General features: G+C 35.2%; 2 protein-coding genes across 6 annotated transcripts in view; one reads left to right on the top strand and one right to left on the bottom strand.

The window, feature by feature from the left end:
- Nucleotides 1-12974, top strand: part of LOC125655749 (adhesion G protein-coupled receptor B1-like) — a 48219-nt gene extending 35245 nt beyond the window's left edge. For both annotated transcript variants that reach the window (XM_048886211.2, XM_048886213.2), the window contains exons 9-17: nucleotides 106-200; nucleotides 3845-4004; nucleotides 4918-5139; nucleotides 5248-5287; nucleotides 5430-5521; nucleotides 5635-5759; nucleotides 9367-9635; nucleotides 9821-9893; nucleotides 10015-12974. In XM_048886211.2, coding sequence (XP_048742168.2) covers nucleotides 106-200; nucleotides 3845-4004; nucleotides 4918-5139; nucleotides 5248-5287; nucleotides 5430-5521; nucleotides 5635-5759; nucleotides 9367-9635; nucleotides 9821-9893; nucleotides 10015-10681 — 1743 coding nt within the window. In that variant the 3' untranslated portion in view covers nucleotides 10682-12974. The remainder of the gene's footprint in view (nucleotides 1-105; nucleotides 201-3844; nucleotides 4005-4917; nucleotides 5140-5247; nucleotides 5288-5429; nucleotides 5522-5634; nucleotides 5760-9366; nucleotides 9636-9820; nucleotides 9894-10014) is intronic.
- Nucleotides 12975-15321: 2347 nt separating this feature from the next.
- The window catches only part of LOC125655072 (UBX domain-containing protein 7-like), a 29609-nt gene continuing 26100 nt past the window's right edge, over nucleotides 15322-18830 (bottom strand). For all 4 annotated transcript variants that reach the window (XM_048885229.2, XM_056144485.1, XM_048885228.2 and 1 more), the window contains 5 exons: nucleotides 18508-18564; nucleotides 18315-18391; nucleotides 16919-17297; nucleotides 16402-16481; nucleotides 15322-16182 (listed from right to left, as the gene is read on the bottom strand). In XM_048885229.2, coding sequence (XP_048741186.2) covers nucleotides 16024-16182; nucleotides 16402-16481; nucleotides 16919-17297; nucleotides 18315-18391; nucleotides 18508-18564 — 752 coding nt within the window. In that variant the 3' untranslated portion in view covers nucleotides 15322-16023. The remainder of the gene's footprint in view (nucleotides 16183-16401; nucleotides 16482-16918; nucleotides 17298-18314; nucleotides 18392-18507; nucleotides 18565-18830) is intronic.

The following is an 18830-nucleotide window of genomic DNA, read 5'->3' as shown; positions in this document are numbered from 1 at the left end:
CTAACTTCAATATAACAGGTAGTTCAATATAAGCGCCTTTGGTAGAAGTGGAGTAGACTGTATTTTGGATTTTTGTTTCCTGAATGTATACGTTTTACATATCAGATTGCCAAGGAGATGACAACAGTGATCAGTAACATTCTGGACGCCAAGGAATCGGTTCTTATAGAAAGTGACCACAGAAACCATTCCAGCAGACGGTGAGATACAAGCACACTATATACTGTAACGGTGTAGTACTGGCCATCACTACACCCGCACGGCTACTTATTGTCCCAGTCAAACTGAAGTGTCAATCTGCATTTCTGTTGTATTTAACCCAGCACTAAACTGATATTTATTCCATAAAGAGTACAAGCATTTCAGTTTCAATTGCTAATTTGGAGGTGTCGCACATCATAGACAAATTAGTTAATTGGGACATGTAGATGTCTCCGTATAAGGGACAATGTAAATAAAGCTATGACTCATGTGAGGTGTGGGTTTCATGCACCATTTAGTTTGAGATAAAATAAGTGAAAATATGGAGAATCACAAAGCAAAAAAATATGTGAAAGAGACATTTCATTGCAACTCCTGTATGCTAGCTAGAGCAAATTCATGAACACACACGAATTTTAATCTTAAATAGTTGGTTGTACATAGCTTCTCACTATATCCTTTTGATCAAGATATAGGTCTCACGGCGGGTGTGACCGGTCAACAGGGGATGCTTACTCCTCTTAGGCACTTGCCGCGGTGGCCGAGAGGTTAGAGGGTTCGCCCCGCATGCGGAAGGCCGGGGTTCGAATCCCGGCCGCGACAGACCTAAGTCGTTAAAACAGGTAGTGACAGTTCCATCGTCAAACGTTCGGCATAAGGTGTGAATGTCACGGGTCCTCGGAGATGACCTTAACAACGGATGACCCGTGTCACAGGAGGTGTGGCACGCAAAAGAACCCTCACTGCTCAATGGCCATAAGCGCCGAGCATAGGCCTAAATTTGAACCTCCACTGGTCTTGATGACGTCTCCATATGAGTGAAAAATTCTCGAGCGAGACGTTAAGCAAGATACAATCAATCAATCTTAGGCACTTGATCCCACCTCTGGTATGTCCAGGGGTCCGTATTTGTCCTACTCGTAATATTGTATTCTTTATACTAGGAGTTAGGAGATTGATCAATGTTCGTTATCGTCACCTTATCATTGCAACAAACACCACAAAGGAACAGGCTGTATAAGGCGTGACAATGGCAGTAAAACCTGTGTCGTTGATGACCTAACAATGCGGAAGAACTCTAGCTTCTGTCAAATATATCTATAAATAATCTTTAACAATTTCAAATCTGTAAACAAAATCCTTATTATTAGGAGGTCAATCAAGATCACTTTGATAAAAGATGTTCACCAAAATGTGGATGAGACTTTTTAAGTATCCCTAGAAAAAGACAGATGTCATTTCTTTGAAAATATCAGCATTTAGACATTCTCTTCTCTAGAATGGCAATTAGATTCGGTGCTCCGAAGTTTTGATGTAGCTAACATGTTTTTTATATGGCATATATTAATTTAGAACCGTACCTTGTTTTCCGGAATAATATTACTGTGCTTACAGTTTTCTTTGCTTTGCTTACAATTATATTTACTCTGTTTTACTATTTTATTTACTTTATTAACAATTGTTTACAATCAATAAAAAGTAAACTACATGAACTAAGCATATTAAGTAAATACTTTGACAAATTGATTGTTTTTTAAATGTTTGATACTCCCATCGTTCTGTCTGTGAAAACGGAGTGATTTTGAAATGAACTCCTATTGTTGTATCTGTGAACACGGGGGTGATTGAATGGTTTTGATATCTACTCCTATTGTTCTATCTGTGAACACGGGGTGATTGAGTAGTTTTGATATCTATTCCTATTGTTCTATCTGTGAACACGGGGTGATTGAGTGGTTTTGATATCTACTCCTATTGTTCTATCTGTGAACACAGAGTGATTGAGTTTTTAAAATATCTACTCCTATTGTTTGTCTGTGAACACGGGAGTGATTGAGTGGTTTTGATATCTACTCCTATTGTTCTATCTGTGAACACGGGGTGATTGAGTAGTTTTGATATCTACTCCTATTGTTCTATCTGTAAACGCGGGGTGATTGACTGCACTAAACATTGCTGGTTGCTGCACTTTTATGTAATTTAATTCTTCGCTGACTCTTATGACTGCTAATCACCAAAAATACTCACAGATGTTGACGAAAAACTTTATCAGATCGACCTGCCACTTCCGCCCACCTGCAAGAGATTGATACGATATAACAGAAACAACTCTCTCATATGCGCTTTTTAATTATTACTCTCTTCAAAAGCTTTCTAGAAGTTAATGACTCCTTGAGTTGGTTATTTATTTATAAACCTTTCCGAACATTCAGTGAATGTATATAATGCTTGAATTTAATATAAACCTTTCTGTCTTAATTGATGTTCTTTTACTAACGGAAACAGTCTACACGATCGTCGAGGCTACGTCCAACGCTATAAACAACAAAAGCAAGCAAAACTATTCATAAATACATGTAGGTCAAATGTAATACATATATCAAATGATATTACAAAACTATTTATAAATAGGTCAAAATGTAATAAATACATGTCAAATTGGTATTACAAAACAATTCATAAATAGGTCAAAATGCACAAATAATTCAACATGTAATAAATAGGTCAAAGTGATACATGTATCACAAAACTATGCATAACTATGTCAAAATGTAATAAGTACATGTATATTAAATGGTATTACAAAACTATTCATAAATTGGCCAAAATATAATAAATACTTCAAAATAATATTACAAAGTTATTAATAAATAAGTGAAAGAAGTCAAAATGTAATTAATAAGACAGAATCATGTTACAAACTATTGCTAAATAGGTCAAAATGTATGAATATGTGAAAATGATATGACTAAACTATTAATTGATAGGTCAAAATATAATGAATATGTCAAAATATTATTACAAAACAAATAGGTCAAATGTAATAAATAAAATTGTTCTTGCAAATTTGTAAATGATTAGGTTAAACCGTAATACAGGTAAATAAGTCCAATAAATATTACAAAATAATGTTTCAAAACTAGTCATAAATAGCTCTAAGTATAATGAATAAATCGAAATGATATTACGAAACTGTAAACTATTACCTCACAATGAATTGAATATGTCAAAATGATTTTACAAAATTGTTTACAAATAACTCAAAATGTACTGAATATATCAAAATGATTTTACAAAGCTGTTAACAAATTGCTCAAATGGTACTGAATATGTCAAAATGATTTTACAAAACTGTTACAAAATAGCTCAAAATGTACTGAATATGTCAAAATGATTTAGCGAAACGGTTAACAAATAGCTGAAAATGTACTGAATATGAATATGAAAAAACCCAATAAACCAACAGTATGAAATTCTACTCTGTATTTTGATATACTCATACATAATCAATATATATTACTACCGAAGTTCACCCGGAATTCCGTATTCTTCCCCAGATATGCTGAAATTAATTCAGAAAAAAATGTCAATTATTTTGGTCGCATTTTCGCTGGGCCCTGGCACTACAGCACCACTAAGCAGAATGTTAGTGCATTGCAAAAAGCTAATATATATATATATATATAATATGTCAAAATGATATATATTACAAAGCTATTCATAAAAAGTCATAATGTATTAAAGATATGTATCAAAATTATATCTGACACAAAACTATATTGATAAAAAAGTTAAAATGATAACTTGTAAATAAAAGCATGAATGTTCTTTGAAATCGTCTTATTCATCTTCTCGCCTTCAGTTTGGTGGAATTGCTCACGGAGTATGCAGATGCCGTTGTTACAGAAAATTCCTCATCCATTGCAACGGACAACATCAATTTGCTGGTTGTCAACATCTCTGACAAAGGAGACCGCGACTTCACGTACAAGCCCATACTATACAACAACGAGACAGAGGAGGTGAGGGTTTACCTCCATACTTCTCATTCGTCTATATGAATCAAGGTGTCTAATGACAAGAACGTAAGGGGAGCGCACTCAATCGAAGCAACATACATGTATACAGTGTATCACTATGTTGATCCAGCTATATCATAATTCACAAAATAAAAAAGTCTACCTCCAAAAATATGGGAAAAGTGAATAAAGAACAATCTTAATTTTCAAATTATGTGCTCTGTTTCATAACATCAAATATGTATTCAGATCCATTGATTATTATTATTATTATCAATTATTGCCTGAGATCGAGGGCTGAAGGCAACCCTTTAATCCAAGAGTCCAACAAAACACATATTGCCTGTGACCCAGTCAATAAATGTTTTCTTATACCCTTGTAAAATTACAACACCTAAGATGAATAATGCAAGGCTGATACGATGTACGTCTCAATGGTGGGTCTATGTTGTCTCTTCGCAGTCAGCTTGATTGCATTTTTTGGGGAGTTATTAAGTACTGTCTCTGCCATTCATAAGCTTTACGTTATTTCCATCTGAATAATCAGCAGACTTACTTGTATTCATACATATCATTTTGTCGTAGACGTAAAACCAAACTGCTTCTTAGAGGAGCTCTGGTAATGACAGGTCTCGGAAAATCACGAAAATTAACGAGCTGGGTTTTTCGACTGAACAAATTTGACACGGACGATGAAGAGTACCAGCGAGTACTGATATGATGACGCCCTTTGAAAATTCGATGTAATCTAATCGTGTTTTCAGTGGACCGGGCAGTCGGATCGTTGAGTTTACTAGACTTGTCATTGTATACAGTTAACTGTTTTATAGAGAAAAAGGTACATGTATAATCAAGAATTTGTTAAGTTTCTTTTTAAGAATTAGTTTCTGACTCTCATCTTCATGATCTTACGTAGATGGGTGTTGAACTCAAAGTGCCAAAGGAGGTCATGAAAACGTCATCAAAAGCCAGTATGAAACTGCACATCATAACTTACCGAACCTCAGCTTTCTTCATACCGGAAATCCCTACACCAGAAGAAATAGTCCTGAAACAGAGAGTTCTGTCCGCGACCGTCCAAGGAGTGCTGATAAAGAATCTGTCAAACCCAATCCATTACACAATACCGAACATAGAGGTAGGAAAACTTCTGTTTCACGTTGTGTCATTCACTTGGTACATTGTTGATGTCTTTTTATGAACAAATAAGTCTCTTTTTTAAAATAAGTTTCTTATTTCTTTGTAGTCGGACACTAACCATACGTGTGTGTATTGGGATCGAAACAGTAAGCTGTTTACAAATATATATAAAACTAAAGCTAACACAGTTTAGAAAAATAATGATACAATATTGACTTCCATCTTCTGTTAATATGAATATATCAACTCTATAGTTGTCGATAAAAACAAAACAATATTGTTTACTAGGGTGGTCTACAGAGGGCGTGACGACGGTATCCACGGGGGGCAACGCGACCAACTGTTACACCACCCACCTCACCAGTTTCGCTGTCATGCTGGTAAGATTTAAGGCATTCAAAATGACCTTTTTACACTGAGATTACCAGTGACTGAACTCTTCAGAATACAGAGGTCATAGAGAACAGGTGATTTACTTGTACTATGTTTCCAGGATCCTACACCCAACAAGATGTTGCCGGACTCGCACGAAAAGGCTCTGACATATATCTCTTACATAGGCTGTGCCATCTCAATCTTTGGTCTGGCCTTCACCATCGTGACCGTCTCCATGTTCAGGTACGTGAGGGACATTTCTGGAGGTGCGCTGAGACTGCGTTACGAAATCAAGTAACACAAGCGTTAGATACATTTCACCGAAATTTCTCTATATAATATATTTCAGTAATAACACCAGTATTTGATTATTTCAAACACCTTTTAATCTCAAAACAGGCACATGAATATGTAATTTTGGCGATTAAATAATTATTGTCCTGCAAGACTATGGCGTGTAAAACGTTGCACTATTATACTAATCTTGTTATTCATATTCGAAAACTTGTAATTTATATTCTAAAGCATATCATTTATATTCGAAAAGTTGTTATTCATATTCAATAATTTTATCATTCATATTCAAAAACATGTCATTCTTATTCAATAAATTGTTATTCATATTCTGAACTTTTCATTCATATTCAAAAACATGTGATTCATATTCGATAATCTTAATATCATTCATATTCAAAAACATGTGATTCATATTCGATAATCTTATCATTCATATTCAAAAACATGTGATTCATATTCGATAATCTTATCATTCATATTCAAAAACATGTGATTCATATTCAATAATCTTGTCATTCATATTCGATAATCATGTCATTTATATTCGATGATTATTTATATTCGACAATCATGTGATTCATATTCGATAATTTTGCTATTCATATTCAAAAGCATGTAATTCATATTCGATAATCATGTCATTCTTATTCGATAGTCATGTCATTCTTATTCGATAATTTTTTAAATTCTTATTCAATATAATTTGCATTGTGGGTAATATTATCTATTTGTAAAGTCTCTGCTCATTGGGTACATGTATGTGAAAACGAAAGTAGATTATGGTGTTACCATATCTGGTGGTAAGTGTACATTCTTTATGTTAGTTAGTGTAATACGATGAACATTTACCAAAAGTTTATCAATCAATAGACATTCATTACCTATGAATGTGCTGCGTACACGTGGTCCAGATATGGTAACACCTTAATCTACTTTCGTTTTCACCTACATGTACCCAATGAGCAGAGACTTTACAAACAGATAATATTACCCACAATGCAAATTATATTGAATAAGAATTAAAAAAAATTATCGAATAAGAATGACATGATTATCGAATATGAATTACATGCTTTTGAATATGAATAGCAAAATTATCGAATATGAATGACATGATTGTCGAATATAAATAACATAATTGTCGAATATAAATGACATGATTATCGAATATGAATGATAAGATTATCGAATATGAATCACATGTTTTTGAATATGAATGATAAGATTATCGAATATGAATCACATGTTTTTTTTTAATATGAATGAACAGTTTAGAATATGAATAACAATTTATTGAATAAGAATGACATATTTTTGAATATGAATAACACGTTTTAGAATAAGAATAACATGTTTTTGAATATGAATGATAAAATTATCGAATATGAATAACAACTTTTCGAATATGAATGATATGCTTTAGAATATAAATTACAAGTTTTCGAATATGAATAACAAGATTATTATAATAGTGCAACGTTTTACACGCCATACAAGACAATAATTCTTTCATATACATGTATATTTCTTTACACTACAAGTGGTTAGCTGTATTTAACATACTTTTATTGGGTTTCTCCTGTTTTTTGTACAAAATAAACATTTTTATTATAGTCATTAATATACATTCCTATGCCACTGAGAGATTTTGAGTGAAAATGATTGCCATCACTTTCACAGCTAACAAAAAGTGGGTTCAAATGTGAATGTCCGAGACAGTAGCCTAGTTCTGTTTGATGGAATAACGTGGCTCACTTCCTTACTGACATCGTGTTCTACTTCTAAGATTCAGACACCACATACATCTTCTATGGTGGGCGCGTTTTACATTTCACACCTCGGCTGTTCAAGTAACAGTACAGAAATCACCATTGTCTAATTATAACACGGAATCAATCAACGCTTCTACGCTGTAGATACAAATTCATTGTACTAGGAAGGTAGTTCTTGACAATGTGATGAATTGATAATTAACCTTAACGATCACGTTGGTATAAACTGATAACAATTCCCTTAAACGTAAAATGAAGAAATAACTGTTTCTAAGATAATTGTTCCCATTTTCGTGGAAACAATTATAAAAGTGGAAAGACCTGTTGGCTTGTCGTAAGAGGCGACTAAATGGAGCGGTCCTTTCATTGAGACCGCAAAAACCGAGGTTCCGTGTCACAGCAGGTGTGGCACGATAAAGATCCCACCCTGCTCAAAGGCCGTAAGCGCCGAGCATAGGCCCAAATTTTGCAGCCCTTCACCGGCAGTGGTGACGTCTACATATGAGTGAAATATTCTCGAGCTGGACGTTAAACAATATTCAATCAGTCAATCAATCAGACAAGAATTCGTGACATTTTGTGCTATAATTTGAATGCAAGTATTGTATTGGAATTAGCTGATGTAAACCAACTTATATTGGAGGGCGAGAAATTCTCGCGATGTTCGCGAAAACATCATCATCATCGCGAACATTTCTCGCTGTGTGCCAGTCCTTTAATGTTTCTTGTGTTTGTTTAAGATAATGTTAGTCGTCTCCTCAAACCATTTCATCACTGGTAAATCGCGAATAAAAGTTCGTTTACAGTATGCTTTTTTTCAAACTTTCATTTTAAATGCTCCTAACTAAACGATTAATCATAACATCGTTAATATTTGCTCCATTACGAAAACAACTTGTACATTTTCCTTTCTAGATCGAAATACATTGCATGTAACATGTTAAAAGTAGAGATGCGATAAATGTGTCTTGGAAACCTTGGAAGAATTAGGTGCAATAAAAATTTGTCCACAACATTTAAAGTTTCCAGATTATAACAAAACTTTCACTATATATACTTTGTTAGATATGATTTTGACAATGGGTTAAGTACTACGTTTACCTGGTCCAGATATAGGGCTCATGGTGGGTGTGACTGGTCAACAGGGGAAGCTTACTCCGAGGCACCTGATACCTCCTCTGGTATATCCAGGGGTCCGTGTTTCCCTTACTCTCAATTTTGTATTCTTTATAGAATTTATGAGATTGATCACTATTTTTTTAGTGATGGCTTTAGAGAATTCTAATGCTGCAACAGTTCCCCAGATCAGCTTAAATGACTGAAATTCTCATGCACTGCTTCATAATCAAATATTTTTAGATAAGCATATGGAATCTAAACCAAAACAGGGGATCTAAAAAGTAATAGTATACATGTAATGTGAAATAAGCTGGCAATGTAGATCAATTGTCGATTATGGGTTTAATTGAGAAAAAGTCTATAGACGTAATCTGTGATGTAATAATGACATTCTACTACAATTTCTATTTTAATATTATAATCTACAGTGAAAATAGCGAAAATGACATTCTACTACAATTTCTATTTTAATATTATAATCTACAGTGAAAATAGCGAAAATAAAACTGTATACAGTAATTTTATTAGATAAAGGACAAAATGGACTGAAATAGATCCATTTTGCCCCTAGTTTGCTAACAAAGGACACCATCTTTCAAATTGAAGTACACAAATTTTAAAGAGCCAACTTTTAAAACTTACACTCACAAAAAATATTTCAGATCACTAAACAGGGAGCGATCCGGGAAGATTTTACTGAACATGTGCGTCTCTATGCTTCTGATGAATGTCACCTTCATCTTGATGGCGGAGACATCTAAATCAGACGGCATGGTTCTGTGTATGATAACCGCCATCTTGCTGCACTACTTCCTGTTGACGTCATTGATGTGGATGTGTACGGAGGCCATAAATATGTACCAAGCTCTCATTAAAGTATTCACCACCTACTCCTCTTATTTCATCCTGAAAAGATGCATAGTCGCTTGGGGTATGTGGAACAACTAATGTATTGATTGAATTTTGTTTTTAAGCCGACTTGGCGATTGTCCAGAAGGATTAACCTTTCATATATCAGCTGACGTGTCAGAATGCATAGAATAGCCACTACATTCATATTCTTTCTTTGCAAACTCACATTTTCCTTCGTATGAACGTTCATTCTTGTTTTTCAAGGTGTTCCCTTGGTTGTCGTTGGTATTACAATGGGTGTCAATCAACTTGATAATTACAGGACTAAGACTAATCTGTAAGTAAAATGACTCACTTTCGAATTAATAGATACTTGATTAAGCTGTACTACAAACTGAATTCTTTAAACTGCATGCCACCTTTGCCCGGCGTCTGAACACATGTCTTTATTTTTGCAGTTGTATGATTTCCCAAGCAAATACCATTGCCTTCTATGTTGCTTTGTTGGGCCCAGCCTGCGTCATCCTCGTCATCAACACCATTGTCTTTACTCTTGTTGCTCGTGTCATCATGAAACCGAGGTTCAAAGGAAGCATAGGAAAGAATGAAAAAGAGAAAGTGTCGCCTGCGCAGGTGCGCGGAGCTTTCACCGTTATGGTGCTTCTAGGAGTCACATGGGTCTTTGGTCCAGTGGCTATCAAAGAGTCTAAGATAGTCTTTAACTATTTATTTACAATCCTCAACTCTTTACAAGGGTTTCTAATTTTTGTGTTCCGTTGTCTTCTAAATACCGAAGCCCGTTCCGCATGGGTGCTTCTGATCAAAACCGGGACTTTCAAACGAAGGCGTGGTCCAATTGTGTCACAGCACGAGTCATGCTCGAAGGGTGGCAATGACTCCCGAGGACACCTGGCGGACAGTACAGTTCACACCGGAAGAACCACCCTCCACAATAGTAACGAGAACATCAAACAGATGGGGGGCAAGCAACAAAATGGTTTCCAATGGAAACATGGGAAAAGTGAGCCCAAGTTGGGACATTGTAGTCCTGGGCTAGGGAACGGGAAGCGACACAGCGACGAGTATGAACTCAGAAAAGAATTCGATGACCTCACTAAACTCTGAATGTCCACAGGTACATTTTGATACACTAGACTGTTCAGGGTTTATTTGCTTCCAGCCAATGATGATTCAAAACAAAGCCTGTTATAGAAAATATTACTGCTTGCACGATACAGACTTGTTTCACTGTGGAGTCAGATCAGTCAGAACGCCATCGTGTCGGTTATTGCCGAATAATTACGGAGTTTTTCTCCAAGAATTTCTCTGGTGACTGAATATACGTGTAGATCTATCATTATGGAAATTTAGTATCCATTCAGACTTGTATTAAATTAATAGAACACAAACACGTCATGAATTATCGTATCGCCAATTGTCGATCCACTCCATCGTTGGTGATCATTTAGATTTCTTTATTAGTAAATATCATTAATTTACTCAATCGCATGTGAATATTTAAATTTTTATTGAATGTTATGTTTTTTTTCCTTGGAAATGTTACTCAACTAGGTAATTGTTTAGTATATCTTAGAAATACATGTAGATGTTGATCAACCATTATTGACAATCATATTTCAGGTAAAATGGCCCCCATGTTCAGCAGCCAATAGGGAATAGGTTGCTAGTTTCTTCATAAGACACGGAGAAAATAAATCTAAAATCATCTTTCATTCCCTTGTTTCTCGTACATTATATTTCAATAGTGTATCAGATGTTTTAGGAGGTATTGATTATATATGATAATGAAATAATAAGAAATTATAATTAAATTGCATCATCTTCTGACGGGCACCTGCTCGTGTGTCGTACACTAAATACATTTCCTCGCATAATAGATAAAACAGTCTACAAGTAACGTCGCTTGTCCTGGTCAGTTGTTTATGTGCAGTTAATGGAGTTCTCTTCGTTGTTGTGAATTTAGCGCCGTTTGCCACGATGATTAAGGTGTACGTTTGTACAATAATCCTTGTTATCGTCATCTTTTCAAAGAGAGTTGCCCCACGCTGTCCTCAAGAGTTAAAGGCTTCATTTGGGTGCAAGCCATTTTACCATTTTGCATGTTTTCTTTCCCTTCTTTGTTGTTGTTGATCGACTTCATTTCGATCCCGATTTTTTTTTTTTTCGTGGTTCATTCATTACGTCATGTTTGTATTGGTTGACAATGTTATATATGCCATGGTACAAAGCTGTTTTTGTTCAATGTTTTGATTATAGAATTGTGAAGAGAATCACCTAATATATTTACATTGATTTGTTTTGCCTGAGGTACGTAAGGTTACATTAGAATGCGGCTGGTTGTCCTTGTGTTTAGGTTAATCCACGCCAACAAATTTTCACTCCATTGTCATGTTAAAGATGCGCCAACTCTAGGTCACATTCAAAGACCAACGATATGGTTGGTGATACGTGTTCAGAGAATCGCACCACTGTCTATGAACATCACACAGACTCAGTGTGCACGTACATCACACATCAAACCAGTGTACACGTACATCACACATTAAACCAGTGTACATGTATATCACACAGCGACCCTGTGTACACGTACAGCACACCAGTGTACACGTACATCACACATCAAACCAGTGTACACGTACATCACACATCAAACCAGTGTACACGTATATCACACAGCGACCCTGTGTACACGTACATCACACCAGTGTACACGTACATCACACATCAAACCAGTGTACACGTACATCACACATCAAATCAGTGTACACGTATATCACACAGCGACCCTGTGTACACGTACACCACACAGCGACCCCATATCCACACATACAACACAGTGACCCATAAGCACGACACATTGTATGAACATATTAACAATATCAAAATGTTGCATCATTATCCAAGAACAAGTACTAACTGTTATGATCAATCAAGCATAAGAAAAAGCTGGATAGAATGCTTAGAAATCTATTTTTAGAACTTGTTCTGATATTTACTGTGATGGTCTAACAGGGTACTCCAGACACACTCTACCAACGTTTTATTTATAATATATCATACTCCCTTATCTCATCTGAAAAGCAATCAGTTCTTTCACTCGGTTAAAAAATTAGGAACACTGTTATAAAAAATATATGTAACGATTTGATTTTATGTGTGTTGATTAATGGTTTACATCAAATAAATATTCCTATCAACTGATTCGAGTGACAAACTCTGTTCGCCATTTTGCTGTAGAAACTGATACAACACATTGCATTTACATACGTCATTTAGTGATCATGTTGGACCAATGAATAAATTTTGAATTGTGAAGTCAATGTCATTGTATTTTTACAAATTGTACTCCTATGATCATTATTATGCTTTTCTGCAATAAATAAATCAGCTATTCTTACTTGTGATCTTTGACCTTTTTTCTGGACGATTGTGATGGAGACGCCATCAGATGGGGGTGATGTACGTGTACCACAAATTTCAACCTATACTACGGAGCACTCGAGGTGATGTATATGTACAATGTACAACCGAAATCTAATTTATATACTGCGTCTGTTCTTTCTTTTTACAGGAAATATGCGTCTATATTTACACGTATTTATAAATATTTTTCTGAAAGAACTATGGCGAATAAGTAACCAGTGCTACAATAGAGAGAAACGTCTCCTTATATATAGAAATATTTTATACACATCGAAGTTTAGAAGTATCAAGCCGACTCGAATGAAGTAACTTATCAGCTCTAAATCTGGTGAAAAATAAAAGCATATGAACAAGTATACATGTAGTCGTACATGTAAGAACACTAAAGTCGTTTAATAGTCAAACAAATCGATCGGAAATTTCTGATAACTATCAACTTAAATAAAAATTGATACATGTAAGTCGACAAAGACCTGATTGTATAGAAAGAAGATAATGAACAGTGATTAATCTTACAACTCCCTATAGTTTATAAGCAATACGAAATACAGAGTTTGGCAAACACAGACCCCTGGATATACCAGAGATAGGATCCACCTTGGAGGAGTAAGCACCCCCGTTCGACCGGTCACATCCGCCGGTGTGAATTTAAATATTAGATTTTACTTTGGGAATTTCTATACTGGGCTCATTTTTATACGCCCATCATTAATACGTCCCGTATTATGTTATGGCGCTGTCCGTCCGTCCCGGGTAATATTTTCCGGACTTTTTTCCGTAACGGATGCATGTACAACTTTGAAATTTGGTCGTAATATCTCCCTCAAGAATTGTAAGAATGAGTTTGCATTTCAGCTGGATTGGTCTATCCTTGACCTACTTTAGGGCTATAAGTAGGTCAAACAGCTTTCCGGACTTTTTTTCGTTACAGATATTGCCCTGAAATTTACACATGAGCTTCCTATCAGAGAAATACAAGTTCAGTTTGCATTTCAGCTGGATTGGTCCATCCATGACCTACTTTTGAGCTATAAATAGGTCAGACAGTTTCCAGGTTGTTGTTTTTTTTTTCATTACGGATACAGTCTACAGATATTGCCCTGATATCTAGTCAAAGGCTTCCTCTCAGAGGAATACAAGATCGTTTTGCATTTCAGCTGGATTTGTCCATCCTTGACCTACGTTTTGGAAAAAAACAGGTCAGACAGTTTACCGGACATTTTTTCCATTATGGATACAGTTATTGCCCTGAAATTTAGTCAGAGGCTTCCTCTTGGAGGAATACAAGTCCAGTTGGCATTTAGGCTGGATTGGTCCATCCTTGGCCTACTTATTGACTTAAAATAGGTCAGACAGTTTTCCAGGCTTTTTTTTCATTACGGATACAGATATTGCCCTGATATTTAGTCAAAGCTCACTGTCCGACGGGTGTATATCGTACCGTTTGCGGTACTCTTGTTAACCATATGAAAAGACGTTTGTTAAATGTAGTTAAATGGGTAGGCAAACCTAGGCTGAGACAAATTGAAAACCCGGTTGTTGTTTTTTTATTTTCATAGTAATCTAATTGAAATTTTCAGATTACGTTTCTGACAGGATTGTAAGTATTAGCTGATAAAATTGCCCTGGAAGACGCAAGAGTTTTGATTTTCTAGACGATTGCTTATTTCAAGTTGGTAAAATTGATAGGCAAAATCAAGCCGACATTTTACGGAATTTTTTTTAAAAAATGTGATTATCTGTCAAGAAAATCTTGAATTATTCCGATACCTAACATTGTATATCAACTATAAATAATTATTTCTTTAGTGACAAGTACTGTAATAATTACACATTTTAAGAAAAACCGGGGAATTAAAACAGGATCCGATCACCCGGTACAAACCTGTCGGCAACTTAATCTGAAAACTTCAAGTCGAATGATTGAGAAATTACGATGAAAATTGAAGAAAATAACAAAACAAAACAAAAAATAATTAAAAATTTCGGGTTTTCAATTTGCCCCGGCCCGGATTTTGCATACCCATTTCAACAACACTCAGGGAATGTCTAACCCGAACCCGTTTTTTCCTGAAGTGGAAAATTCTGTACCTAAAACAATGGAACTTTCCATTTGCGAAGTCAGCACTCAAACCAATATTCTTCAGTTCATAGATATTATAACCTTCACAATTACACTATCACATTTCTATAATTCTAGCAATATTGCAGTTACTACATGTAGACTGTACACCATGCAATGAATGGGAAAATGACGTTAAAAATAGAAACTCGATTAACTGCAATACATGTAGCTACTAAGCTAGACATCAAATTCTGGGTAAGGACACGTTACTATTTGTTTTATTATATAAATACATTAGCCATAAAATGTATTAATGTCACAAATATTCATAAAATAATAAAACATATATCAAATATAAAATATACCGGTACGTCTTTTAAAAATTTTAAGTGAGAAATGGAAACTTTCGTTTCTTGTTGTGCGTTACATGTCTTTGAATGAGCCACAATTTTAAGTACTTTTGGGTAATACTTGTAATATTAACACCAAAATAACAACGTATTTCCTGTCTCACGGCATCAGTAACAAATGTCTCTGGTTGAATGCAATCACCAGACTGTTTAAAACACTTAACACTTTTTATTATTTCCTAGACCATGATCATCCATCTCAGGTTTACCTCTATTCTTAGAATACAGACTTGTTATTTTAGTGCACACCCCTCCACAGATATTTCAAAACATCACAAATTCAGTATTAATGCATGATTCGTACAGAAAACACTGCAATTCAATAAAAACTCATCAAAAAGAATAATCTCAAGTCCAGCGACTTTCACATTCGTTTTCTTGGATGACCCTTTCAGTTTAAATCTAATCGTCCGTGAACCACTCTCCAGAATATGTATAAATGATCCGTGAGTTCCCTGAAGATCACAGAAAAATTACTTTATCTCCTTACACCTGAGTGACCATCTTTTCCTGACAGAAGTTGAGCTTTTTTCTGGGACCTGTTGTGTTCACCTGGCCTGGACGAAGACGGATTCCTGAGGATTGAGCCCTGCCTCCTGTATAGTGATGTCAAAATCCATGTAAGACAGCTTCTTCCTGGGAAAATTTGTGAGCAATTCGTAACGTTCATTGGGGTATCCTTGTTCCGCTACATACTTAACAAGCGCCTGAAACAGAACAGAACAGCATCATCAACTTTTATTTTGTTCTGGATTTCTTCCTTTTCCATAAACTAAAGAATTCTGCATTGTTATCATAAGTTTCACATACATCATTCATAGAAATATTTAACTATTGTGTCATTAATAAAAATTGTTTGAATTTTTCACAAGAGGGGCCTGGGAGATTTACAAACAGATGATAGATGTTACTGTCAGACAACTTACCATGAGTTTTGAATTAGAAGACATGGATAACTGCTGTCGCTTGCCATCTGGAAATCGAATCATGATGGAAGTTTGAGGGTCTGCAAGAGAAAGTCCATACATCCCATGTCAGGAAATTTTAAAATTCTATTAAAAAGTCCGTAAATCAAAATCTTATGTAGGAATATTTTAAAATTCTATCTCCTGTGGAGATCCAGGTTAGAATAGGTCCTCGGTACCCCTTGCTTGTTGTAAGAGGAAACTAAATAGAGTGATCCTTTGGATGAGATCGCAAAACCGAGGCTCCGTGTCACAGATGTGGCACGTTAAAAGATCCCTCCCTGCTCAAAGGCAGTAAGTGCCGAGCACAGGCCTAAATTTTGCAGTCCCTTACTGGCAATGATTATGTCTTTATATGAATGAAAATTTTTCAAGAGGAATGTTTAACAAAATACAGTCAAATTCCATCAATTTAACTGAAGAGCTATTCATCCAAAAACTACAAATTTCCTGTCTCGAGACTGTAAATGAAACATACCTGATTCTTTCCCGAGGTAATTCTTGTAACTATCATCACTGCAATTTGAGTCCGATTTTGAATCACCGTTCTCGATATTGTTCAATTCACATTCTTTGCATTCATCGTTGTTTACCGAGTTTTTCACTTTTGAGGAACTTGATATTTCATCACTGTCCGAGCAGACTTTATTTTGAGAACAGTTTTTAGAGACATTTTTTTTAACAGGAGATGACTGGGAGTCCTCTTCTGTGTCTGAAAACGTTTCAATATCGTCGTCGTCTTCATGGTTATCTTCACTGTCAGAAATATACGTCACAGATTTGCGTGGCTCCTGAAGGGAGGCTTTAATGGCTGCCTGTATTTGATCATCTTCACTTAGATCCACTACGCTTGGTTCCTGTAAATAAAGAATATTGAAAGTGCTTCCATGAACTGTAATCAACAAACATTTAAATTCAAACAAGAAGCCCATAGGATACAATGCTAACCTGAGTCAATTTAACTGTACAAATGAATAAAATTGAAAACTTTATCCCAAACTAAATTAGATTCAGTAGACCAATGTTATTTTACAAAGCAATAATACAAAACTGCTTCAATCATACTGATCTGAAAAATTAGATTGAGAGTAACAAGGTCTTGCTGTTTTCATAGAATAGTTTAAAATGGTTTCCCTACACAATCCTAGTAAAATTGCAGCCTCACTCTACATCCATGGGTCAGCATTAGAACAAACTTAAATCTACACTACATGATGAAGATTTTGTCTAGGTTTTGTAATTCTACATGTAAATCTAGTGGTTCAAAAGAAAACTGTTAAGTAAGTCCACCTCATTTCTATATTTTCCTAATCATTTTCCTTTGAAAAAGAAAACTTGAAAGCCCCTTACCTTTGCACCAAGTTCAATTGAAATTTGTCCAATGATTCTCGAGATTTTAATGATCTCTACCCGTTTAATTCATACTTTCACACACTGTCTACGATTCCTACCCATTTAATTCATACTTCTAAACACTGTCTATGATCTGTTCACACTGTCTACAATCTGTACACACTGTCTATGATCCATACACACTGTCTACAATCTGTACACACTGTCCATGATCCATACACACTGTCTATGATCTGTACATACTGTCTACGATCTGTACACACTATCTACGATCTGTACACACTGTCTACGATTCCTACCCGTTTAATTCATACTTCTACACACTGTCTATGATCTGCTCACACTGTCTACAATCTGTACACACTGTCTATGATCCATACACACTGTCTATGATCTGTACACACTATCTACGATCTGTACACACTATCTACGATCTGTACACACTATCTACGATTCCTACCCGTTTAATTCATACTTCTACACACTGTCTATGATCTGTACACACTGTCTACGATTCCTACCTGTTTAGCTCTCTTTGATGGCTGTTGTTCACTGAGGGAATCGTCTGAAAATGGATGTTCCGCCAGAAAGTGTGTGACTGAAAATACAAGACCTCCTTTAATTTTTTTTATATCATCTGTATACTAAGCAATGAAGCATTAAGAATGAAAAGATTGACAATACAAAGTTATATTGTTGAATTACTGAGTTCACCTAAATCACAAAATGTCACCGCATCGAGTCCACTGCTCCACGTCACCATGTTTTCTCCTAAAACAATTTTAAATTCTGTTAGATTCTATTAACCCAAGAGAATATTTTTCAACTTCAATAAATAATTAATATGTACAGTAACTGTAAAATCAACTTCAATAAATAATTAATATGTAATGTAAAATAAACTTCAATAAATGATTAATATGTAATGTAAAATCATTGATTTTTGACGTGGGTTTAAATTTCGTTGTTTTCATGGCATGGACGTATTGTCCCCGAACAACAAACAATGATATAATCATAAATCACAAAATGAAGTC

The sequence above is a fragment of the Ostrea edulis genome, chromosome 7, assembly GCF_947568905.1.
Source record: "Ostrea edulis chromosome 7, xbOstEdul1.1, whole genome shotgun sequence".
Lineage (NCBI taxonomy): Eukaryota > Metazoa > Mollusca > Bivalvia > Ostreida > Ostreidae > Ostrea > Ostrea edulis.
This window is presented reverse-complemented; position numbering and strand designations above follow the sequence as displayed.